This window comes from Aplidium turbinatum, chromosome 4 (assembly GCF_918807975.1).
Source record: "Aplidium turbinatum chromosome 4, kaAplTurb1.1, whole genome shotgun sequence".
Classification (NCBI taxonomy): Eukaryota; Metazoa; Chordata; class Ascidiacea; order Aplousobranchia; family Polyclinidae; genus Aplidium; species Aplidium turbinatum.
In genome coordinates, this window is record NC_137475.1 from 28,347,340 (window position 1) to 28,373,124 (window position 25,785).

Here is a 25,785-nt window from a genome sequence, read left to right on the forward strand (position 1 = left end):
ATTGTTTATTGATAATGCAAAACAATATCAGCATTTACGACAAATAACATTTACTTCTGATCTGTGTCACAATATTACATAGTCTAAGCGTGCATGGCGACTTCCACGGAGTTGAAAAAAATGAGCCGGTACGAATATTTCAAGACGGGAATAAGTTATAGGAAAAAAATTGGCACGCCAGCGTGTTTAAGTTGGACACCTCTGATCTACACGATATAGGCTAAGAATTAACCATATTCACTAATCACTTGTCATTATTCGGTAAAAGTTTAAATTTAAAAATAAGACAAACGTTAAAAAGCAACATAACAATATATGAAAATCTAAACTGAAAGACATAGCTCGTGATGCTTTTTATTTTATGATCGATAATAAGTTACAAGTACAAAGCACGAAACAAATATTGAAATAAATACGGTGAACAGCTTAGAATTCGATTTCGTATTTTTTGGCGGCAAGATAATCATACAAAAACATCCAAAGCCTGCAGTGTAACATTAAAATTAATCTAATCTAAATTTTTGGCAAAATACAGTTAAACTATTTTTTCTTTTTTTGACCCTTTTTCTTTTTTTTCTTACCCCCATCTTCCTCGTCAGGTGGTTTGCTCATCTCCAATCTCTTTTTTCCCAGTGGGGTCTTTAGAAACCAAACCTGAACATCAATAAATATTTTTGGTGGCAAAGAGCAAAAAACATGAAAGTAGGGCTACCATATGTCCTCATTTTTTTAAGAAAAATAAACGGTTTTTCTGAAGATACGGTACTCAAAACTGTTGTAATGTCTTCTTTTTTGGCATTTTGAGTTTTTTTACTTTTACTTTAAACAAAATTTTTATTTTTAATACAATTTGAGTAAAGAGGTGATTTTCTTTTTAATGTATATATATGTTCACGCAATATTTGGCTACGAGAGTGAGAAAACATTGGGATTTAACCGCTCTCAACAGAAAAGTGCCATTAAAGATCATATACTCAATTTCCAAACTTGTTCAAACAAGAAACCATCTCTGCAGTGTTTTAGAATTGCGCGTAAATGCTTCACCGAATTTGACACTAAACTCCACGAGTCTTTGCTCATAAAATCCTGCAATCCACGCCTCCAGTTGTTCGCCACAAGCGCCTTTTATCTGCAAAATGTCTTCACGCAACGTTGCGTTATTGATGTGTGTTTTTTCCTTGCGCAATTAAGTTTCATGTGATTTTGCCTCCACTGAGTGTGCCTTGCCGTTTCATTTTTACTAAGTCTGTTAAACAATTTACGAAAAAGAAAAAATGTGACAAAATTAGAAAAATTAAAAAAAAATCAAAAAATGAATCAATATGGAGGAAATAAGTCATTAAAAAGCGTAAAAAGTTGCAAAAGAGTTTGCCGTATTTACTGTACAGTATATTTTACGATCCTCACACTTTTATAATAAAATGTTGTTTTACCCAGATCTATTTTATATTGATTTAACACTTGTACACGATACTGATTACCAACTTCATAGTTTGGTTAATTTAATATGTGAAGCGAATGAAAAAGAATGTTCAAGGTGCAATGTGCACAATATAACCTAACATCACAATTTTATGATTTTGCTTGTAAATTGTTGTAGCCTACAAGGAAGCTTGAGACATTTGCAGTCTTTCCCCTGTAGTGTAGCCTAAGTGTTTTTTCCTTATTTTTTTTTTCATGCAATTTCATATAGATGTGTACAGTGCCAGTCTTAGGGTATTTCGGGCCCTGTGTGGAATATGCTTTGCGGACCCCAATGACAATGATCCAATTCAGTAGCGTAGCTAGGTATTTTAAAAGGGGAGGGGAGTTTTGACAGCCGGCGGGCGAAGACTGACGGCGTGTTCGCCGAAGGCGACAACCAGCGGTGAGCGGTCTGGGGAGCCTCCCACAGAAATTTTTGAAATATTACTTTGAATTTGGTGCATTCTGAGAGCATCAACAACAAAAATTTGTGTATGAATATCATAGTGATTTTCCTAATGACGAATATTTAGTGAAATCACCCGAAACACGAATTTCAAAATAAACAGGCTAATGTTTGCTTAAACTCAAAAACTGAAATGGCACAGGTAAGAAGATTGCTAGCACTATTTCTGCACTAAACATTAGACCAAAATCCTTTTCAGATCTCAACAATAAGCAAATGTTTGACCTAGACCCAAAAACCTTTCCCAAATCAAATTGAAAACTTTCTGACAGTCTGCACTAACTTTGCTGTAAATTCTCTTCTGGTGAGCCTAGAATGACCAGTGAAATATCAATGGAATCGGGAAGTAATACTCTAGCGCCATGTGACAAATAAAAGTTCAAAAAAGCAATCGCTAGATGAACATAGTAAGGTTTGTGGTTGGGAAATTTTAAGATTGCCCTTTGGCATATCGGGTTTGATCTGGTCATGGAACAGGTAAGGAAGTGTAATGAAGAGTAGCCTTTGCCTAGGATGCAGATATAATTCAGATATATGCATTGGAGAATGTAGAAACTTATTTAAACATGTATGTTATACAGGCTAGTTTGGGGGTGTTCAGAGCCAGAGGCAAGTTTACAAATGTCTGAATATTGCAAGCTGGTGTGAATTCGTTAGCACGAAAGAGGCAAGTGGTTACTGGTTAGCTTTTTCTAATTTGGCATGGAAGACCTGACTTCCCATCTATGGTTGCTTAAGCCTGATAGAGTTAGTTAGTTTGATAGAGTTTTAGTCACACAGAGCGAATCAAGATATTTGAAGATTTTTTCAATGTTGTTTTCGTGTTTCTTCTGCTGTATTGTTGATTTTAATTTGATTAATAAATTTCGTATGTCTATATACTATTGTGTTCCCAAGTCTTTAAAATGTTTCGATTGATATTTCTGCATTAAATAAATAAGAATTAGCAATTAGGAAAATTGCGGATCCGGTGGTTATTTATATTGTCCTATGGGCCAACATCGTTTTTGGGATCCATTACACCAATTTTTTTTTTTCAGATGAAACTATCTGAAAATAATCAGTAGGTATGCAGGAGCTAACCATGTCAAATGTAATTAAATTTATTCCAAAATAAACATGCAATTGAAAGATTTGTATGTATCTACGAATTTCCCCAACTGTGCAATTACGATTACGCATTAGGGATTTTTCCGTAAACCGTGAAATCCTTGCTCTCAATCACGATTTTCGTCAGTATGTTAATAGTTGTTGCAGTTTACAGCTGAAATTAATATTTTGTAAAGTAGACGCAAGTAGTTAGAAGCAGCAGCGTTGTACGTTGACGGCGTCAACTTTTTGTTGACGCTGAGCCAGCGCCGTCAGTTTATTTTTTAGTTGACGGAAGTGATAGCGCCGTCAATTATTTTGCCGATTTTAAGCGTCCTGCGCTATGAGTCATTTTTTGTTGTCATGGAAAATATCTTTTCACAATGAAAGTTTCACAATGTATTCTGGCCAGCGCGACTCATCCGAATTACCCGCTTTCGCGTTGGTTGAAATGGCTACCTGGAATATAATCGAAAGAAGTTCGACAAAGGGTGATCACTCATATCGTGAGCAGTATCGAGAATGAGGGATCAGAGAGAGAAAGCGAAAAATCAATGAATGGCATCGCGGACGTTGAAGATACTTTATTTCAAGAGCTCTACGCCCCTGAAAAGAGTGATGTTGATGCAGTGGACCTCGTTAAAAGATTTATATACGCTAAGCCATCACAGCACGCTTGGAACAGTCATACCTTTCCGAGTAAACGTTTTCAAGACTTTTTTTGAAATACAACACACCAATACCATTCAGCGCTGCTGTGGAATGTCACTTGGAAAGGATATTAAGCGTCAAAAAACGCAGCAGATTGTCAGAATAACGTTTTGAAATGCTTATGTTTCTACAAAGAAATAATTAATAAGCTAAAGCAGCTAATTACAATATAGTCTCAAAACACAAAACCTGCTCTTTATTTATAGCTATTGTTAGTCTAAACTTGGTTGAAATACTTCCGTTTGGTGAGACTGAGACCTTGGCTAAAATAGCGATAGAAATTAGCGCTGACGCCGTCAATTTCTTTAAGAGCTGACGCAGTACTTTACGCCGCAAAGTTTTTAGGCAATTCGCGCTGACGCTGATGCCGTCAATATATTTCATTGACGCGTATAACACTGTGGCTAGAAGTGATTACCACCAAAATTCAAAAATATAGCCTATATATTCAGAATTAAAGAGTGGGTGATAAGAAATATTTCGTGTTTATGAAAAAAAAATTGTGGTTAAGGAAATCACTAATAGCCTACAGTAGGCCTAATACTGTAAAATGGTGCTGTCCAGTGGCATAGCAAAAGGATAAGATCATGTTTTCTTCGGCATTTTTCGAATTACTGCATTTTCTGAGTAAATTTGCGGGCCCTGTGCGATCGCACGGTTTGCACACCCCAAAGACCTGCATATCTGAAGCAAATAAGCAAGTAAATAAATAAATATTATCTTAGCTAAAAACCTTTCACTAGCTTGGGTTTTGTAACCAATGACGCGGCCAAGTGTCATTTTGAGAGCTACAAGCTACATTTAATTATAAAATCATAATAATAAATCCATATTTAATACTTATTATATTAAATAATAACGTAATAAATCCTTTCAGAATAATTTACAGGTGGGCACAAAGGCCGATGTTAGCTCATTAGTTTTTAGGTAGACGGGATACATTTTTGTAAGAGTCGCCTCTGCAGTACGGTAGCGACGATATTTTTTTCCCAAAGTAGCGTAGCGGAGAGACGCTACTTTTGCCTCGATCGTACTTCTGCTATTTGTTTCCTATGACGACCTTCAAACGGCGGTGCCAACAAAATGTGGTAGGCCTACTAAAAGGTGATGTTATTCTACTTCAAGCCATTTTGAATTCACAAGGTATCTACTTGAATAGAGCTTTCCAGGTGTCAGTTACGACAAACGTAGCGGTAGCGCGCACTACTCTTTGCCCCAGTAACGATAGCGCGTTACTTTTCTTCGACAGTGAGCGAGTAGCTGTAGCGCCGCTCTTTACGTATGTTGTAGCGGTAGCGCATTACTTTAAACGCATAGCGGTTGCCTACTTCTAAAAAGATTATACCAACACTTTTCATTAGCCTACAGTTTGATCAAATTACCAACTCAGCATCCCAGTAACTTTGTATTTTTCAATCCTAAACAATGCGATTGTCTTTCTCATTACGGTTCAAATGTGGGGCTGATCGAGTTGCAGCCAGGAATTGGAGCCGGGCGAAATATATATGGTCTTTTTTGCTGCTTCTGGCTATTCAAATAAAATTATTTAACACTGAGTGTAGCCTACTTATGCGTTCCTCCATTTTTATGCATTATAGCCTATATTATTGTGATGTAAGGTAAGCTTGTTGTTGCGTAGGCTACCGTAGCCTACGTGTATCTGTAATCTGCAGGTCGCTGCAACAGATGAGGTTTATTGACCAATCAGAAGGCAAGATTTAACCCACATGAGAAAATTTTTAAAAGGAAAATTTAAGAGATCAGGTTTCTCACAACTCGCTATATTAGCCTATTTGTCCAAATTACACTTGAGAAGAATCAGACAGCGAGTTTTTAAAATAAATTGCAACAAAAGTTTAGTAAATATCCCATGGTTTTCGTAGGCCCAGTGGCGTAACTACCCATTGGATCTTGTGGATAAATCCAGGGGCGGCACGTTGCTAGAGGGCGGAAAAATATGATAACGTTTTAAAGTTTAAACGAACAAAGACAATCGCATTAATTTATTCTCGGAGAGACTTAAACGACCTAAGTTAACACTGATCTAAGTGAAGCCAAAAAATTAAACAAGTTATGTCTATAAACTAATTTGCAACTTTTTGAGGTTGTGCTTCACCATGTGGTATTTGTGACGGTTTAATGATACTCATGCTGTTAAAGTAATGATAGAATTTCGGTTGTAACTTGTAAGCCATAGCATTGTTCAGTCAATTTAGCTTTGGTAGTTAAGTTCAGACTAGTTTTAAGTTTATTTCACTTTCGGGAGGAGACAGGAATGGACCGTGAGTTCATCGAGTCAACGGCCACCTTTACCATCTGTTTGTGGTAGACGGGATTCCTCCATCTTCATGTGTGAAGATCGGTTAGGTTTGTGAAAGGTTTAAAGTTTCAGGTCTGAAATAGATCACTTAGCTTAACTCAGCAAATTTGCAATTATGGTTATTGTTTTTAACTAATGTGCTGCAGATTCCAGAACAAGATTTAGGCTGCAATTTTTTTAAATTAATTTTTGCCTATGAAGAGACTAAAAGAAAGCGAAAAATTTTTTAGAAAGAAAAAGAAAGCTAGAGAAGAGGAACTAAAAAGAATGAAGGAGCCATTTTGAAGTTCGTAAAAATTGCCTCTGCTAAAAAAAACAGAAGAGATTAGCACATTAAATCTCTACCTTAAGTTGAGACGGAAGAAGAAGTGTAGGCTACCTCGAGCAAAACAATAACAAACTGATCATTGAAAGAAGTCAGCCTGTGAATGAAACACTGTCAGATAAAGATAAAACAGATGCTATCTATTATTCTCATAACGATGTGGTTACTTGGCCAGAAACATTAACTCATAACATGAGAGTTGAGATGATCAAATTAGGGCCCGAAAGGTTTCAAAATAAAGAAGGGCCATTCAAATTTCAAGCCAGCGATTACAGTAATTAAAGAAGACAAAGAATCCTTCAGCTGCCTGAGTAAGAAGTGGTTTTATTTTAAACTTTCAATAAAATTAAACAAAACTTCTTTAATTCTTCTATTGTGTGGAATTTTAATCAGCTTTTACAACGGTGTCAAGGGGAGGTAGGGGCGGCGTTTCGTGCAAAAATCCAAAGGCGGCATATTGCGTTGTTACGCCACTGCGTAGGCCAACACATTTTCGAATGCTAACTTTTCAGGTAGGCTATTAGCCAGATTTATCAAGGTTTGCTGTTGCCGTGCTAATGGAAATTTCGATACCAATGGCAAATGTTGCGAATTGTGAGAAACCTGATTTGTTAATCTTTTTCCGCAAAATTTCTTTTAGCCGTGTTAAATCCTGCCTTCTAATTGGTCAAAACACCTCATCTGCTGCAGGTTACAAAATCACGCAGGCTTACCGTAGCCTACTATTGTTCAGAAGAGTCTGATTGGCAAATAAAGTTACTAAGTTATGTTCTCCATCTCTTCGATTTATAACTGGCCGAATCCCACTTAAGTGTTGCTAGATTTTTTAAACTTCTTGTTCTTTTTTATTTTTTTAAAGTTTAGTTTTATCGAAAGTTAAGCACAATCGAATTTGAAAAGGCGACTTTTACAAAAATAAACACACATTTTTATTTTATGGTAAAGTTTTAGAGTGCAATAGCTTACAGAGAACAAGAAACAATATTGTAAAAAAATTTTGCAAACACAGATTTTATTGTTCATCGTTTTGTATCAAGCCGAAGTCGATCTTTTTAAACCACTCCGAACATGTCAAAATCCTTCCGACTCCACAGCACTGCTTGCAGCTCAACAACTATGAATTTTCCATGCATTGATAGCATGATTGCTAGGTAATGTTGCTTTCTTCAAGCTACGTCACAACAAACAAACGTCATTCATAGAGACTGCGATGCAATGCCTGAGGTGAAAAGATTGAAAGAGTAGGCTTAAGCTACGTTGCATTCCAGAGCAGCCCTTATGGACGAGCCGCCCCTAAGTTTAACGGATTTAGCCTAAGTACGTTCAGCCAAGGTTTGCAAGGATCTATGTAATGCTGTTTTACATGAGCTTTTATATAGACTAGTAGGTTGGGATGTAGCCTGTGTGACTTAGGCTGTGGACTTCGTGTCTGATGCAAATAATTTAAATTATTATCATCGTATCCATGCTTAAGCCCGGTAGGAAAAATTTAGATTAATTGGACCGGAAGGCAAGGAAGTCACTCTTCATGTTCACCTTTTAGCAAGCCATTAGATATTTTGCTAAAGATGCAGCCGAGTGCCCAAGGAAAACGGTGTCAACAAGCCACCTTATTGAGCGCTGTGCAAGAGCTTCCCGGCCACTCAGCTATGCCGCCAACTGTCATTAGCTCAGGAGCTACATCACTAAATTTCACTTGGTTCACCTGCTGATGCTACCTTTCAAACCTTCCTCAAAATATGTTGTGTCACGTTACAAAAACACGTTTATATATGTATTGACAAACTCAAATATATGTGAAACCATCATTAAAAATTTTATAAATCGCTGTAGGCTATATTGAGAAATCATGATGCACACAGTGAACAATTGATAAGAAAACATCATTAGCGCAACAATGAAGCCTACGGACAACTTAAGTGTTTTTTTATCTTGTAACATTGTTTTAGTGGGCAGAACAAAAATGAAAATTGGGTGAACATGCGTTGACCTGTCAACTTTACACTGATACAACAACTAGGCTGCTTCATGTGCTAATGCGATCAAAACGGGAGCATCGCTCAAACAAAGTTTCAACTGTAAAGTGTGTTGAAGTAATATTTGATGCCAAAAAGTTTAAAGACATCTAGGCTACAAGAAATAACACGTTTTGAAAAATCCTCTTTGTAAAAAAATATGTTTAAAATTAAAAGTCTCATAATAAAAAAACAAAAACCAACAAAAAATGCAAAATTAAGATAGACAAATTGACAAGACAGGTTTGAATTAAAATTAATCACCAAGCTGGAAAAGATCGCAAGCAAATTCAGTAAAAATTGAAGCCTAGGTAAAAATATCCTGCAAAAGCATAAAAAATTTGCTTGTTGTGTTGGCATAAAACATGCAAAACTATTGTTTTCATAGTTAAAGTTGATAACGTAGGAGAAAATGTAAAAGTCTGTTGGCGAAAGGGTAAAATGATATGATTACTTCTTTTTCTTCTTTTTTCCCTTCTTTCCCTTTTTTCCTTTTTTCCCTTTCCCCTTACCCCCTCCCCCATCCTCTTCATCGCCCCCTTTTGCAAGTTTCGCTCTTTTCTTGCCCAAAGGAGTTTTTCCAAACCAACCCTTTTGAAAAAGTAAACGCATCACAGACGACATGCAAAAAAATTGGTAATGAAGTAAAGTGACATGCTACAAAGCAATTTTTGGTGAAACCAAGCAAGAAAAATTTTCCCCAGGGTTAAATTCACCAACTGGTCTCATACAGCCTCACGTACATGACGTAATTATTTCTGACCGTCACACCCAAAGAAAGATGTACCAAAACATAGAAGAGATTTACAAAACTCGAGAGATAAAATGTGCTCAAGATCGCAGTTAGACGTTAGGCTAACTAAAATACTAATCGATGTTGAGCCAACGGTGCCAGCGAGCAGGTTTGAGCTGTGACGTTAAAAGAGTCCAGTTTGTTTTGGTTTACAATCTTTATCCTCGGATTGAGAGAGCCTGTTAAAAGTACAGGCAGTTTCGCACACTTGAAGAGGCTTTAAACAACTGACGCAAACCCGATTACCGAGATTGGCAGAGTTGTGCTGCTCAGCCAGAGCTGCTTGCTCTTGCCATTTCTTTGTACATAAAGAAAGTCGGGAGCTTAACCGACTAAGGGTAGATGTTATAGTTATTGAAAGTCGTGTGTTTGACTTAATCCAAATGAAAACTGGGCCGTAATGGTTAATGTCGTTGAAAAAAAGAAATAATACTAAAAGTATTCAAATTTAAAAGTACAAACAAAAACAACCTAGCCAAAGCGGGAAATCGAACGTGTGCTAAAAGTGCACATTGATTCAACATCATCGGATGCTTTTGATAATTGTTGCATTAATAGCTAAAGTATTAAAAAACCTTGGGATTTATCTGCTGAATCAAATTCTGCATTAGAGCAGATGACAATATCTGCCTTTGCTGCAAAAATTGAAGCATTTTTTACGTTCAATTATTTAAAAAATATTAAAATTGGTTGATAAATAAATAATGTGAACATCGATAGAAAGGTGGAAAAGTAAAGACAAAAAATGCGTAAATTTATCATCACCAAACGCTGAATTCTGAAAAAAAGTGATTAGAATAATGTAAGTACGTTGGTAAATGGACACCAATTACCTTAAAAGCTTCTTCCTCCTCTTTATAGATCGGGTCTATCCTCGCTAGGGGGGACACAAACTCCACAGCAGCGAGAGGTTTCTTCGGGAGCTGGAGATCGAATGAAAACAAATGGTCAATTTACATTATTGCAACATCAATTCGGCATGAAAGAATATTTATTAAAGACAAAATATGATAACTACACTGCACATAGTGGTATAGCAAAACACTTTGCTTCTACCGTAGAGACGCTGACATATTTTTTCACTGAAATAGTTAAGTAAATTTATCGAGGAAAATTACACTCACACAATTGAATTTGTTTCATTCAAAAAAGGAGGCTATGGTCATGATTGTGCGCTTCATGTAATAATAGATCTGCTGCATAGCCTAAAATTTTCTCGCTTTATTCCCGGCGCTTCTCATTGTTTATTCGTCACAATTCAATGCAACAACAGCAACAACAGCGACAACGTAAGTTGCATAAAAACACCTTACCTGGGCTATGCGTCTTTCATTCAATATGTATTTCACCGCTTCGACAATATGCCCCTGCGTATAGCCGTCTGTTATCTTGGTAAGACTACTAATGTCGATGTGCTGGGTGATGATACCTCCATGCTCAGCGATCAAGTGGCGCCAGAGAACTAAAAAAATGTTTGCACAATTTGACGATTTCAATGCAATATGGATCGTAAACAACTAGTGTTCGATTCCAAAAAACGTTGGATGCTTTATTTGTTTTGAGTAGAATATGTATTCTAGTTTTAATACCACGTCTAGTCATAAAATTCAAAACAGTAGGCTACGCAAATAATCGCTACAAAACGTGTGAAATCAGAACTTACTGAATCTAGAAGCGTAATCAGGTCGAGGTATAAGAACTATCTTTTCGTAAGATTTCACAAATGGTTTTAATTCAGCTTCGAACGGTGCCCTGGATGTTCCAACAAGTAACACTCTGAAGAAGCAAAAGAGGGGATCAATAGGCGACATTGCAATTGCTTGATTAATTGGTCGATAACAAGCCTACACATCCGTCCACTCAAAAAGCTTCTTTAATACACCGCTTCTGGATGCTTCATATTCCAGAAAAGGCCAAGATGTCAAGTTGAGTAACGTTGCCAGTAAATTATCTTACTCACTAGGTAAAACTGGTCAACTTCAAAGAGAGTTAGCTAAATGATTTAATTATAATCTACGATTTATTTTGTCACTTGTTTGCTCACAAAATGGGGTGTAAACTTTCTGAGTATTGAGGTAAGAAATTCAAAGTAGGCCCAAAAGTTTTGGTTTGTAACTTTGATAGAGAAGGTACATTGTTAAACCATAAGAAAGCGACATCAATCGACGAGATATTTACCATGCCATAAGAGAATCAGCGGATTCTCTTTCTAGCAGTTGAAAGACTGAATAGCATTGCACTCAAATAAGAAATGCTAGAGGATAAATTACGTGACAATACAAATAAATTCATAAAATGCGATGTTTTAATTAAAAAACGTTATAATAGAATCAGATGTAACAGATCCTCCATAATCGTCTTAGTGGAAACTGTTCAGTCACAAAAATTGTATCGCAAAATTTACCAATTCAACACATTTAAAGACGTTTTTTTGGTTTTGTAAAAACAAATCTGATAATATAATTGGTGGTTATTTTTTATTGCCATTCCAATACAAAATAGAATTGTAGAGTAGAACCAGTTTAGGCGGTTGCCATTCTTATAAGATTTGGTTTGTTAAAAGACAACCTTAGTTAACTGAACTCGTCGGAACAATGCATAGTGGGCTGCTTGATGGAACCACAAACCTTGCGAAAAAAGACTGACCTGTCCTCTGGTTTGAAACCTTTTAGAACTTTTGGAAGATCTTTCTTCAGTCGCTTAGGATCAGTTTTATCGCCTTTCGGAGCTTTTTTAATAAACGTTTTTTCACAATCACCGATGAAAATAACAGAAGGCTGTAATTGCTTTGCCACCTAAAGGAAAAACATTAAAATAACCGAAATTTAGCAGTTGAACTCAATCTCCTAACGTCAGAAATTAGATCAGTTTTACGTGGATTTATCGTCACCAGGGACTATGGAAAAAACGCAAATTGATTTTGATAAAAGCAACATTTTAGAAAAAAATGCTTTTCATTTCATATATCTATGAAAACAAATCTCTTCATAAAACACATACTCAAAAATATTGATAATAATAAAACAACTACAGGATAGTATATCGTATTCCAATAATTCAAAAAAATTCATGTAAAACTACAAGATAGCATTATTTCATTCTAAAATAAAGTCAAATTTTTCGAGCGATTCACCTCGGTAGGGTAGGTCAAAGTGGTCTGTTCGAGTCTTCAATAAAAAGCAGTCAAATTTCGTAATTTTTGTCAATAACGGTCGGGAATTACTTGCGATGCAGTTTTCATTTATTTGTGTTAAAATAAAATGATCTCAACCTCATGGGTGTTACACCGCTATGTGCGATTGTGGATGAACCCGGTAAAACCTCCATCAAGCCTTTCTAACTGCTTTATTTTAATATTATAGTACGGGACTTTAGTGTTACCGGTTAGTACCTTAGTGACCATATGAATAAGCATGCTCAAGCCAGACTTTCCAGGGTATTTCCCGGCTATGTTAGCCGCTGTCAAATCGAAAAGGTTGGCTCCTGTCTCCGTGCAGATGGCATGAAGAAGCATCTTCTTCCCCACTCCTCTTGGTCCGGCCAAAAGAAGAGATTTTACCTGGGGCATGTTCTCATGGACTACTTGAGATCCTGGAGGAAAAAAGCAGCAAACATTACAGATAAACCTTGAGTGATAACAGTAGTTTGTTTTATTAGAGCATCACATCTACCAGATATAGAAAGTTAGCATTCAGCGTGTTATAACCCAAGCAATTTCAGCGCAGCTAACTAGACGTTGATCCGAGTACAGTACAGCGTGTCGCAAATCGTCAATATGCATCGTAGTCTATAATTATACTAAAATGATGATGAGCAGCATTACTCACCAAATAAATTTAATCGGTATAATATCAAAACAGTGATGATTGCAATAAAAAGTTTAACGTATAGAAGACGACTTACCAAGAGGAAGAATCCCATATAGTGCAACTAGCTGTCTGACGTCAGACAAAGATGGCATTGGTTCAATATCTGCTTGTCTGAGAGTGGTACCGAGGTAGCTGTAGTCACCTTCGAACTGTCTGAGCCAAATCTATGTGCGAATACAGATTACTAAGCAAGTTTGACACCACTTTTGAAATAATTTTCATCAAACATTAGATATAAATTTTTCTCCAAATGAAGCGATTGTTATCAGTATAAAATGTTTTGATTGTTATCTTCATATAGAGACCAAGAAGGATTTCTTTTTCTATCATATAATTCCCAATGTTTTTCTGGGTTAGAAGCCAGTCTTCGATATCATCGAGTGAAGCCAGAGTGCAGAAGCAGACAAATAATCTAGTTTTTGTCTCATTCGAAGGCTCTGCTTCTTGATAAAGTCTCCTCCATGGTGCGATTGTAATCTATTGATGATTTTTGCAGATCACCTGTGGACACTGCACCAGGACTCCCTGCTGCACCATCTCCTCGTAGAGAGACTCAATCGTGCGGTCTGCTGTCAGATCTTTGTCCTTCTTGCCCTTCTTTCCTTTCTTACCGCTCTTTTTACCTTTCTTCTTTTTCTAGATAATCAAAAAATCCACTTGAAATTATGATGCAAAAAAAAATACAGAAAAATAAGACAAACTTTTCAAAGATTAAGTGTTACAAATGGTTGAAACAACAAAAACCTTCTTTCCGCTTTTCTTTCCTTTCTTCCCTTTTTTTCCTTTGTCTCGATCTAAAGCCTGGAAGGAAACCATTGAATGAGATTTAAAGAGTAGAGTGAATAAATTACGAAAATTGTGCTGAATCGTGATGTACAGAATTATAAAACAGATTTACAAAGAGAGTGTTGATGTTTGTTCGTCAGATAGGGTGACCAGATTATCCGTGTGTGTTGCTGTTGCACAATGCAAGACTGTTGCGTGCTGACTGTTGTGCTGACAAGACTGTTGCGTTGCCGTGCGTGCTGCGTGCTGATGGATTTGGTGCGATGCTCTTTGTGGAATGTTTGCGTTTACAGTCGAGCTAACAAGGTGAAGTAAACAAAAATATCTTGTTTTAATGTTTGCATTGGTGATTGGAGACAGGAAACTTTTACAGGCATGTAGGATTGTAGGTCTACCCTACTGACAAATTGAAATCACAATTGTAGTCCACATGTGTTCCAGTGAGATTAGAATGCGCTATGTTTCTCATATTGTATATTGTTGATGAATGTATGCCAACTGTGGGAAAGTTGTCGCCAAAGCAACACCTCTTGTTTCCATATTGAGGATAATAATGCATTTGAAACTATCATACTGCGGACTACGCCAACACGTCAAATTATGTAAAGAAATAAAAGTGCAACTGTTGTTTGTTTCTTTTGGCTAAAAAAGTGATAAACTCCAAGCATGAAAGTAACTCATCCAGCAGCGTTTGGCATTTTACTTACCATTTTCAGATTACTCAATTCTTCACGCATGAGTTCATCCACTTGGAGACGCACTTCAGACTCAACCTCGACACGTTTAACTTCCTTTATCAGAGCACTGTCGTGCTTCTGTTGGAAGTTTTGGGACTCGTCGCGGTTCCTCCAAACTCCTGAGCGCAAATTTTCACGAATGGTCACAAATCTCGGTTCTAATGTCGCTATTGTGATCGCATTTGTCACTAGAACTATCAACTTTCAAATTTGAAATTGATTAAATAAGTTTGCAGCTAAAGAGTATAAAAGTTTTCTTTGTGTAGTGGGCTACACTGAACAGTATGGCCTTTAACTGCATCTAATGAGACTCTATGAAAACGACAATGCGTAAAAACAGTGCTTTGTGAAAAGAAAAAAGCGGATTTAAGACTACTTTGCTAATCTAGATTAAGAATGTAGTTTCAACAAAAAGTAACATTTCATTTACCGTCATATTTATCGTGAGCTTCCACCACAGAAGGAATGAACTTGGATACTGCCATCTTCCATCCAGGTTCCTCTTCCTAAGCAGAAAAACACAGAAGATTGACCCCAACTGATATGATATGCCACGATATGAATCAAGGAGACCATAGACCAACTTGCAAGGAAAAATGGAGTAAGATCGTATGTGTATGTTCAAAGGAAGAGAGAAGTAAGTCTGCTGCGAATGGCATTGACTAAACGTAGATGAGACGGGGAAATGGGGATGACAAGAAAGAACATGGAAAGAACAGGAAGAATGGAGGCAGACAAAGTCGAACTGAAAAAAAAATGCGATGGACAGAACGAAATGGAAAATAAGACTAGGAGTAAAGACAATCGCAGTACGAAAAAAATCGGCCACCTCCACTAGTGGGAAAAAAAGAGTTTGGATGATTATGGTGTGTCGCCACAATGAGGTTGGTTGCTAAGGTTGTCTATTTTCCATCCATCTAAAGCCCATATTATGCAATAACACCATTTCACTGTCATTACAGTTGAAGAGTGTTTCGTATGAATCGTGTTGTCTTCGTGTTGGTCATCAAAGTCGGTTGATGAAATATTAAACTTCCACCAAACTGCACTGTATGATACTGAATCATCAACACTGAAATTTTGTAAACTATAAAATCTAAGTTTTTCACCCTTCATTTAAACATAATAATTCAGACATATAGCCAAGTCGGTTATATATTAGCCTGCACTTGTTTTCGTTACAAGACATTGAAATTTAATATCAGTTCGACTGAAAAAGCCCCAGGATAGTGTTATATCACAATATGTCATGATTTCGACTGAACTCTGACTCGTGTAAATACTGTACATCTAGGCTATGAGTAAAGCAAATCTCTTAATAGAAATTCTGTCACCAACTTTGCAAAATATAAAGGTATAAGATGAAAGCGGTTGGTGAAAGGGTGACTGGAAACCAGGGAACACGGAAAAACCCACCTCTTCATCATCTCCCTTTTTCCCTTTCTTTCCCTTTTTTCCTTTTTTATCTTTCTTCTTTTTTCCCGATTTCTTTCCAGACTTTTTACCTTTCTTTCCTTTTTTCTTTGCTTTTTCTTCTTCTTTTGCTTTCATTTCCGCTTCAACCTATGGGAAATGGCATAAGTTTAGTAAAACAGCTGTGGTCTTACGGCATTCTATTAGTTTTATGTCGTCCTGCACTAAACCATCGTTGTATTGTCGGTGACTATCAACTACTGTTAGCGACTAGACAGCGTTTCTCAAAGTAGGCGAAATCGCCCCCCTGGGGGCGATTTCGAGCGCCAGGGGGGGGGGGCGAAAAATTGAAAGGGGGCGATCGGGGGGCGAAACCACTCGAAGGGGGAGAATTTATCAAACCACCAATAACAGTCCAATACGCTAATAACAGTCCAACGCGAAAACCATTTACTGCAAATAGATGAATCCAACTTGACCGACAATGTATCGCTGCTGCTGCTTGGATTTATGTGCGTTTTGTTCATAATATGAAAACAAGAAATGAATTTTACGCTCAGTCTTCCTACAGACATTCGGGCATCAAGCATCTTTAATGCAGTGTAAAACTTCTACGAAGAAAAGGGGATTCCACTGAAGAATATTCTACAATGCGCAACTGATGGTGCTCCGGCAATGGTTGGAAAGCATCGAGGGTTCATTGCACTGATGAAAAGAATAATTCCTGGGGTTATTGCAATACATTGTGTAATTCACCGTCAGCATTTTTTGGTTGCCCGTAATTTCAGTCCTGAACTGCATGAAACATTGAATATTGTGATAAAATGCGTCAACAAGATAAAAGCGCATGCTCTCAACGACAGATTTTTTCGTTCACTTTGTTGCCAAAATCATGAACACATTGAACGTCTTTTATTGCATACCGTGGTAAAATGGCTTTCAAAAGGTGTTTGTTTGAGCCGCTTGTATGCCCTTTTTGTTTTAGTTAACGAATTCCTATCAAGCACTGGCGCGACATTAGTTGAAGATGTGATACCCTTAAAGAATGACATCGCATATTTGGCGGACATTTTCAATGCCATAAATGAAGTAAACAAAAAGCTTCAGGCAGAAATGATAACTCTCATCAAGTGATAAAGCGTTATTATCTCATTCATTTCAAAGCTATCTTTATTCCATGGCCACCTAAAGATACGGCCTGATTTGTCACATTTCGCAGAAATTTCCAGGTTTTTCTAACTTTGGGCGAACGTTTAAATAAATGTTTTGAAAAATCAGATTTTTACGCTTTCTTTATTCTTTTCCCCAGATGATACAATAGGTTTTAACATCCTTACATGTTGAAAAACAAAGAAAATTTGATTTCGAAGATTTTAGTCAGACTGTTAATTTTCAATAACAGTCTGATTTTGCGTTTTTCAACTTACTTTTTCTCATTTGCTACTGCTTCCCCAAGGCAACAAAAAAGTTTTATGTCATTAGGCAACCGTAAAAAGTAAAAACATCTCAGAAAATGTCAGTCAAGCACTAGCAGTAGCTGTAATCAAAATCTGCAAAATGTGACAAATCAGGCCGCATCTCCAGGTGGCCATGCTTTATTCAAACAAAATTTGGGTCAAAATTTCTTAACTCAGTTTCCCAATTTGAGCGAGAATGTTATTACAGAAGAACAACGGAAAAAATACTGCTCACATTTAGACATGCTTCATAAAGACATGAAACTTCGCTTTGCAGGTCTCGTGGACCTCCATGTTCCAAACTGGGTGGTACAACTATTTTCTACCGAACCCACAGACATAGGCTACTGTAGAAGTGGAACTTCAAGAGCAGTTCATTGATATGCAAACAGATGATAAGTCAAGGTGAAATTCAGAAATGATGGATACGATTTGTTTTGGTGCCAGGTTGCTGGCAAATATGAGCTTCTCTGGAAAGAAGCTAGAATGTGGATTTTGTCGTTTCCTACTTCATATATGGTTGAAAAGAGGTTTTCGGCTGTGACATTGATGCTTTCAAAGCAAAGAAATCGCTTGTTAGTTCATTAACGGGATGATCTTCGACTCTATCTTACGAAGATGTCGCCAAACATTTCAAAACTTTGTAAAAGTCGCCACGCTCATCCATCCCATTGAATATTAAGTTATCCTGTTTTTGTCAAATTCGTTGATTAAATTCCCAGAACTAAATTTGTCTATCACTCTATTATCAATGTTTACTTTACTTGACAGAATTAGAGGGGGGAAATTTTATTTCAATAACGAAAAGGGGGCGATGGACAAAAAAAGTTTGAGAAACACTGGACTAGAAGAAACATTAAAATCTGGAAGTAAAGAAAAAAGCAAAAATCAGACGACAATATTCCCACTAAAACAATATTCATGAAAATAATGAAAATAAGAAGATAAAACATTTGAGTTAATAAAATCTTAAGGTACTCAACTTGACAACGGGGCAGGTTTAACATTGTCTGGATATAATACGCAAAGCTATCGTCACTTGTGCGAATGTTTAATTACCCATGTAGGCTACACTTGTACAGCTGACTAAATAATATATAGTCTAATGCTGAGTTTCTTCTTATCACAAAACGTGATATTTTAAAATAGAATAACAGGTTTTTCAAGCTGAAATTACCTCTTCGGGAGTTTTTTCCTTAAACAAAAGAGAAGATCCTCCATCTTCTTCATCTGGATAATCAGGAAACTTGCCGGTTGCATCTCTAAGATCATGAAATTACAAGGTTTACACCAGCACTGGATATGAACCACAAGTGTGGGCTACCTAATAAAATTAGCTGCGTCTTGAGATAAATCACTAGTCAGCCAGCGATGAATTGTCTACCAGGAGAGTTGTAGTTATGTTCAGGAGATACCAACTTGTAAAGTTTACAAGTTTACACATGTGCTAGCCGTTTCACAAATATCTATTTTGACAATGTGGTTTTCTTGTTAAAAACAAACTTGCGTACATTTTTTTATATTAGTTGGAGACCTGGTATATCTCATGATAGAACTGATACTGCAAGCTTTGATTATAAAACGTTCACAGATAAAAGTGAAAATTAAAAAAAACTTCGATCTTCAATGCTTCACCTGCATTCAATGAACCATTGACGAATCTGATCTTGCATCGTCTCTTTCATATCGGGACCTTCCACTTGGCGAATCTTCTCCTTGATGGTCACCAATGCTTGTTGGTATTCCACTTCATTCTCTTCTTGCGTGATATGTCGGTCCGCCTGTGGCGAGCAAGAGGTTGTTGATGATTATTATTGCTACCACTTACCTTGCGATAGACAATAGACTTGCAAATGACAATAAGTTCAAAGTTCATGCCTTGATCATTATTGCTGTCAACATTGTATAGTTTTGCTGTGAAAGTATTCCACTTGCATCAGTTGGTATCAACATTGCCTTTGCAAACAATCACTTACAGTAGAGGTTAGCAGCGAAACAATGGGGTAGAGTTAAAGAAGGGAAAACTGTCGTGGAAGATACACAATGCAAGAATGAAAGGATCTATTCTAGAAGCTTATTTTCTGTTTAACAAAAAGTGCTGTTGCAAAAATATCCACAGTGCTGACTTTTGAATAATGTGAAGTTCACTGTAGCCTATAGCTTTTATTCAAGATTATGCAATTACACAAGATATAAAATTCTATAAGTTGAGGATAGAAACATTTTCATAAATTCGTGCCTGTGTAAATAAAAGTTACGAAAATGACAACAGTACCTGAGTTTTTTCTGCAAGCGTTTGCGGCTTTTGGCTTCGGGATTTTACATCTTTACCTGGAACCTAAACATGACAATATGAAAGAATTAGTTTTTGCTGTCAGTCTCTTGGAAACCTTCTGCCTCATAAACCCACTCCCTACGTTAGCGTAAGAATCAACTGTTAAGATGCACTGATAGATGACTGACACTAGCATACCACACACAGAGAAAAATTGTCAGAAAACAGGCATGCACACACGATTACTCTATTAGCTGATTGGAATACATTCTAAATTCATGATTGGAATACATGATTGGAATACATTCTAAATAAAACTTAAACAAGCATTGAATGCTCTATATGAGAATAAAGCGTACTACAGTCAGAGAAGTTGAAAAGAACACAAATATATACTTTGCAAATACCTTCCAATTCAAGATGCAAGTGTGAATAAAAATTGGTGATAAAAGTAGTCTGCAACTTCTCCTCCTTATTCACTACTAAGAGTTAGTTCAAGAACTTTCTAGAGTTGACTTATTCACAGCAATCTCAACACAGACACTGATAATAATGAAACTAACAGTTGTGCATAGTTTAAAACCTTCTAGCGTGTACAGTACTACATGATAACCGTAGCTACAATGAAAACACGGATGAGACTCTTCGAAAAATGTAAGTAGCTAGTTACAGCCTCACCATTCCGATGAAGACCATTTCTTCTTCTCTTTCTCGTCGAGTGATTCTCCGTTGAACAAAACCTTTCCAAACCTGAACATAAAAAACAATTATTGATTTACTGTCTCTTATTATTGTACAGTATATGAAAACTACGTCTCTTGGTATTGCTTCGAAAAGTGAATAAATGTTTGTCGGTTTGGTATTACCTTTCGAAAACAAAACTTTGTATGACGTTTGGAAATAAAAGCAAAAAACTGAAACAATTCCCCTATTTTTTCTTGACATCTCTTCTATCAGATACAAATTTATATTCAAAGAAATAACAAACGAGATAAATAGAGATGTTAAAAAACTAATTAAAACTAAACCATTTAAATGCCATGCAAGTGACCAATACGAAAACTATGATTTGTTATTCTCATCAGTTCGAAACCTATAAAACACCTTTTGAATTCTGGTGGCTGCAACATCCGGATCAAGGGTTGGAGCTCCTCTTTGAGCGGCGAGTTTCTCTCGTTCTTCTTCCAGTCGGATTTCTCGCATGAATTTGGCTCGAAGTCTTCCTTGCCTTGCTCTTTCATGGATTTGTACGAGTCGGATTGCTTCCTCCAACGACATTTTCTTGACAACTTTATCCTACAAATAAGATTCATTGCATTTAATTTATCTTCTGTTGCCAACAGATAGGAATGAAAATCATATAACTAGACTAGAAGTCAACTCATCCCCTGTCAAAGAAAACCTTGACTTGCAATATATTCCACAATACATCATTGCACAGAATTGAACCATCACCTTTACCAACATCTGGAAAACGTGGTGCTTTCAAAACCAAAAAATAAAAGTTTTCCACTGCTAACTCAAATTGTTAGGAACAGCTATAGGCTACGTTTTCGTTTTACAGTGTAATTTTTTATTGTAGGATTTTGACTTTGTAAAATCATGTTTCCACTCCAGACTTACCATGTCCTTGGAGCTTGGTCCCATTTTAGATAAAATCTTTCCTAAAAGTTGTTCCCTGTCTTTCAAGACCTTTTTGCGTTCATGCAAGAAGTATTTAGGGATTGGAACTTCTATGTCATTCTGAAACAAGTTACTTTGTTAGGTAGTCATTGCTGTTGAATGTTCAACCAGATATGAAAACTTCAATCCTATAGAACATTTGTAATCTTCAATAAGATAATATGGTAGTCTGGTGTAAACTAAGTTAAACTAACACAAGTTGTTTCGGGTGATAATCCGCATTTATTCCGTGTTTCATCAATCAGACACGACTGACTTCTTCATGGGGCTTTAGGTTTTAAATCAGGCTACGGCTACCTGTCTGGCATTCCAGAACACAGAACCATGTTGCTGTGAAACAACTAAACATGCACAATTTTAGTTGTTAGAAAAATATGACATGCCCCCTAAAGAAGCTAACAAAAGTACCTTATTCCATTTTTAGCATTGAATAATAATCATGTTAGAAAAATATTCAGTTCCAAAACCGGAAATTTGTCTGAAAATGTCATGCATGCACAGAGGTTCGATACCAAAGTAAAAAACTACTGTTCAAGTATTCAACTATTGTAGATGGCTAAAATATGGGAAAACAATTGGTTCGTGAGCTCCCTCGTACATGAGTGGTACATGACCTCGCATCAGACCAATTAAGTTTTCTGGCATCACTTCAACATGATGATATGGCATACCATACTCCATTCAATATAATGACAATGAGAAGGTTTAATTCGACTGTGCAAACGAAGAAAGCGTTAAGCAACAATAGTTCCGTTCTCAAGCCATGTGCAGTTCAGTAACTCATTTCAAGTATAGCTTTCTATCCATGAAAACCTGGCAAGTGGAACTGACTCTTTACAAGCCACAACAATGTTATTGGAACTTGAAATATTGATCTTGATAACTAGGTCTGCGTCAGTGATTCATAGATTCCGTCTGTTTACATGTAGGAATCTTTCAATCTTAACTTTACTTTTTGAATATTCTTTTGCATTCCAAAAGAATGCACTTCAACAATTAAGTAATATCAAAAAGATCCTTACAGGAGTGAGCTTAAGATCCGATAAGACATCATCAAAATAATGAAATTCAGAGAACTCCAAGTTGACCATTTCATCTTTAACTTCAAGCAGCCTTCCCATGGTGCCATCAAGAACTTGTCTAAGAATTCGGCGTTTTTGTGGGTGTACAATCTGCAAGGAAATGTAACATGTTGAAGGCAGTAGAACTGTTTTGTCTCAATCAGTTACCATATTAGTGTGTCATGTGTATCCAATCTTTTACCATTGAAGTGATAGCTTTTTTAGCAGCATTGATGCCTGTCTTTAATCTAGCGAGCAAATGCTACATTTTTATGAATTTACCTGGTCGTAGCTTGACTCTAGCTTCCGAAAGATTTGAATGTACTTTATGTAGAGTGTTGACAAATTTTGAAATACGGTCAAGCGATCCTGCAATTGAAAGATAAGTGTTAGAATTAACTGCATATTATTTTAATTCAAGAAGTTTACCTTTGGTGGAACAATTTCAAATTCTTTTTTGCACAAATTTATTTTATAGGGTACTAGTAGATTGAACTTTTTAAGAATGACGATTTGGTATTTGCATTAAAATTGTGTAAAGATCTGAAATTGTCAACTTCTTGTTCCCCTTGCAGACAAAAAACAACACAATTTTAAGCTATTTGTAACTTTGTTTGGTTACTCAAGTAAACACTTCCCAAATTTCAAAGACGTACTTCCCAAATTTCAAAGAAGTCCTAGTGTCACATGTTGTAGACTACATTACAACATTTATAAAACATTTTAAAATGCTTTGCATACATGAAGAAATCGACAAACCTTTTCCGGCTTAACAGGATCAGTGGGTAGCTCTTGAACCAACAAATCAGTGATTGTATTTTCGGCCTCCCGCCATAGACGATTGTATGTGCTGCATGTAGAAGAAAAACATAAAAACGGTATTGATAATTGAGATGAGGTGGAGACTGGACATATATGAATATCATTTATTTTAGATGTGAATAAGATAGGTCTATGTGAATACTATTTGCAAATCAAACAAATATATATATTGATTAATATCGGTCCTGGGACTGTAATAAAACAAAATTAAAACAAGTTTTTTTTTTTAAATCCAACTCTTATTCGGTTTTGCTACCTTTCATATTGAGTAAAAGAGTTGTGTATACTGTTTAAAATAAGTTCTTTGCTTCATTCTGCCATGTTAAATTTTTAATAGAAGTATGCACACAGTAATAATACCAAATTAGCTAAACAAGTCTGACTTTAAATTAAATGACTATAGCTATAAATTTCTTCATGAACTGTAAACTCCAATCAGTGAGGTTAGCACTTTTTATACTGCATAGCTTATGTGTAAGCCTAAATTAGTTATGCTTGAAGTATAACAACATTCGTTTTCTTCTTATTAATGCAAGATATTGTTACCACCAAGGATATTTAAAGAAGGGCTCACAGCGATTGCCTTATTCTTATGATACTACCAGGGCGGTGATTTGTAGCGCATGAAACATGAGATTCTTTTCAAAATTGCATAAAGTTTTGTAGTGTAGCTGGTACTGTCAACTACCAAAGACAGCTAGTAAACGTTACATAGACCATATTTAAAGAATACTTGTTTGAAAAGACAATTAAAAAGTTACCAGTAAGATGTTTTTCTTTTGCTTAACAAAGCCTTTGCAGTAGGCTAGATGTAAAGCAACTATATGGGTAGTTGAATTAACAAGTAACCAGAGGTGGGCACCCGCTACTTTCAAAGTAGCGCGCTACCCGCTACTTGGGCCAAAGTAGTGCGTGCTACCGCTACCAATTTACAAAAGTAGCGCGCTACCCGCTACTTGGGCCAAAGTAGCACGCGCTACCGCTACTTCTTTCGCTACTTTTGTCTAAAATGACACTAGGAAACACTCAAGTCCCTAGTGACGCAAAAATGACCTTGAAAACGAATGTTATCATTTGTTAACGCTGTCATTTTAACGTCGTTATAGAAAACATATATATTCTAAGGGAACTCTATTGTTACGCAATTACGCATCTTTCAAAAACACGAGCATTTTAAAATGAGAGTCTTTATATCCTGCCTGCTTTCGCTTAAGCACATTTTTTCTAACAGAGAAAAGTCTCTCCACCGCAGCACTGGAAGGAATGGGGGTGTTGTATTTAATGAACAGATGTTTTAACTCGGTATTCGAAAAGCTCAAGGACTTGCTCTTGTCCGAAAAAGAGCGTCCACAATTGCTGCTTCCTTCTGCACTGACGTTTCACGGGATGGCGCAAACACTCCAAAAAGTACATCCTCGGAGTCATAACTGGTGTTGGTGTCACTCTTCTCGGTATCAACCTGGCTTGATGTCTCACGCAACATTCGAATTACATCTGTCTTGACTTTTTCTCGCAGTGCGTCAGCATCATCCGTGGAAACGTAGTGTAGAAATTGTAGCCACCACGTATTGAAGGAGGGATGAAGACATGATGCCATAACGCATTTCATGTCGTTGAAGCACTTGTTGAATCGTTTCTTCACCCCTTCAAGGACTTTCACTTTCAACTCCTCACAGGTCACAAGATCACTGATCTCGGTCAACTTCTTCCCGCAAATTGTGATGGTTGGAAGCAAGACTCCGTAACATGCCTTGGACTCGCCCTAGAGAATGTCTAAAGCCTGGAAGATAGGCTTCATCACATGGAGATATTCGCCGAAGAAGTTGATGTGCTAAAACAGACCGAAACTTTGCAACCAAGCCGATTATATAGCTGCTTGACCACGCTAGTATTGCAAAAAAACAAGCATTTTTTTCAATTTAAATTAAAAAGTAGTGGGTAGCGGGAGTGCGACTGAAAAAAGTAGCGCCTCTCCCGCTACTTTGGAAAAAAATAGCGCCGCTACTCTAACTAAAAAGTAGCGCTGCTACCGCTACTTTTACCAAAAAAGTAGCGCCGCTACAAAAGTAGCGCGCTACTGCCCACCTCTGCAAGTAACCATGAGCATGCAGAGAGTATCCAGGCCTGATGCCAATAGCGCAATGCAGGTTATCATAACAAGATTTATCGAACTGCTATCGGTATCAATTGTAATTTTAAGGTAAGCAGAGATTATTTACAATAAACAGAAGCCCTTCTACTGTCAGACGTATTAAAAGCCTTCGTATCCCCTTCTTTAGATATTCCTGGTTACCACTCACAAACAGATAACACAATAATACGAAACCAAGTACATATCTTATTATTCTGTAAAAACTTACCTATGTGACATGGTGACTGCAGTTCACATTAGCTTTGCTTACTTTCTACGAATTAAAAGAACAGAGAAATAATAATTGCTACAGTGTCATAGAAACGCACAGTTAATAATCCCTGTACATCATAAACTAGTTACCTGTT

General features: G+C 36.8%; 1 protein-coding gene across 2 annotated transcripts; it reads right to left on the reverse strand.

The window, feature by feature from the left end:
* Nucleotides 1-25,785, reverse strand: LOC145768674 (dynein regulatory complex subunit 11-like). Of its 2 annotated transcripts, none has more exons than XM_082580236.1 (22): nucleotides 25,647-25,785; nucleotides 23,224-23,314; nucleotides 22,747-22,833; nucleotides 22,426-22,575; nucleotides 21,344-21,463; nucleotides 20,825-21,016; nucleotides 20,399-20,470; nucleotides 19,721-19,783; nucleotides 19,081-19,226; nucleotides 18,623-18,707; nucleotides 15,992-16,138; nucleotides 15,006-15,081; nucleotides 14,546-14,694; nucleotides 13,797-13,853; nucleotides 13,554-13,688; nucleotides 13,087-13,216; nucleotides 12,575-12,774; nucleotides 11,830-11,978; nucleotides 10,847-10,959; nucleotides 10,497-10,645; nucleotides 10,017-10,106; nucleotides 1-654 (listed from the first exon to the last, which is right to left on the reverse strand). In XM_082580236.1, exons 1-22 carry the CDS (start codon nucleotides 25,655-25,657, stop codon nucleotides 541-543), a joined length of 2,526 nt encoding a protein of 841 aa, XP_082436362.1. In that variant the 5' UTR covers nucleotides 25,658-25,785; the 3' UTR covers nucleotides 1-540. The 2 variants fall into 2 exon arrangements, with proteins under 2 accessions (XP_082436362.1, XP_082436361.1); XM_082580235.1 differs by lacking the exon at nucleotides 1-654 and adding an exon at nucleotides 8,135-8,981.

Bases quoted from the DNA above. Each gene is read 5' to 3' on its own strand.
- LOC145768674 (XM_082580235.1), bottom strand. The intron at 22,576-22,746 runs GTAAATTCATAA...ATTTCCTTGCAG, and splicing joins TAGAGTCAAGCTACGACCAG to ATTGTACACCCACAAAAACG. The intron at 15,082-15,991 runs GTGGGTTTTTCC...TTTTCTGCTTAG, and splicing joins AAAAGGGAGATGATGAAGAG to GAAGAGGAACCTGGATGGAA.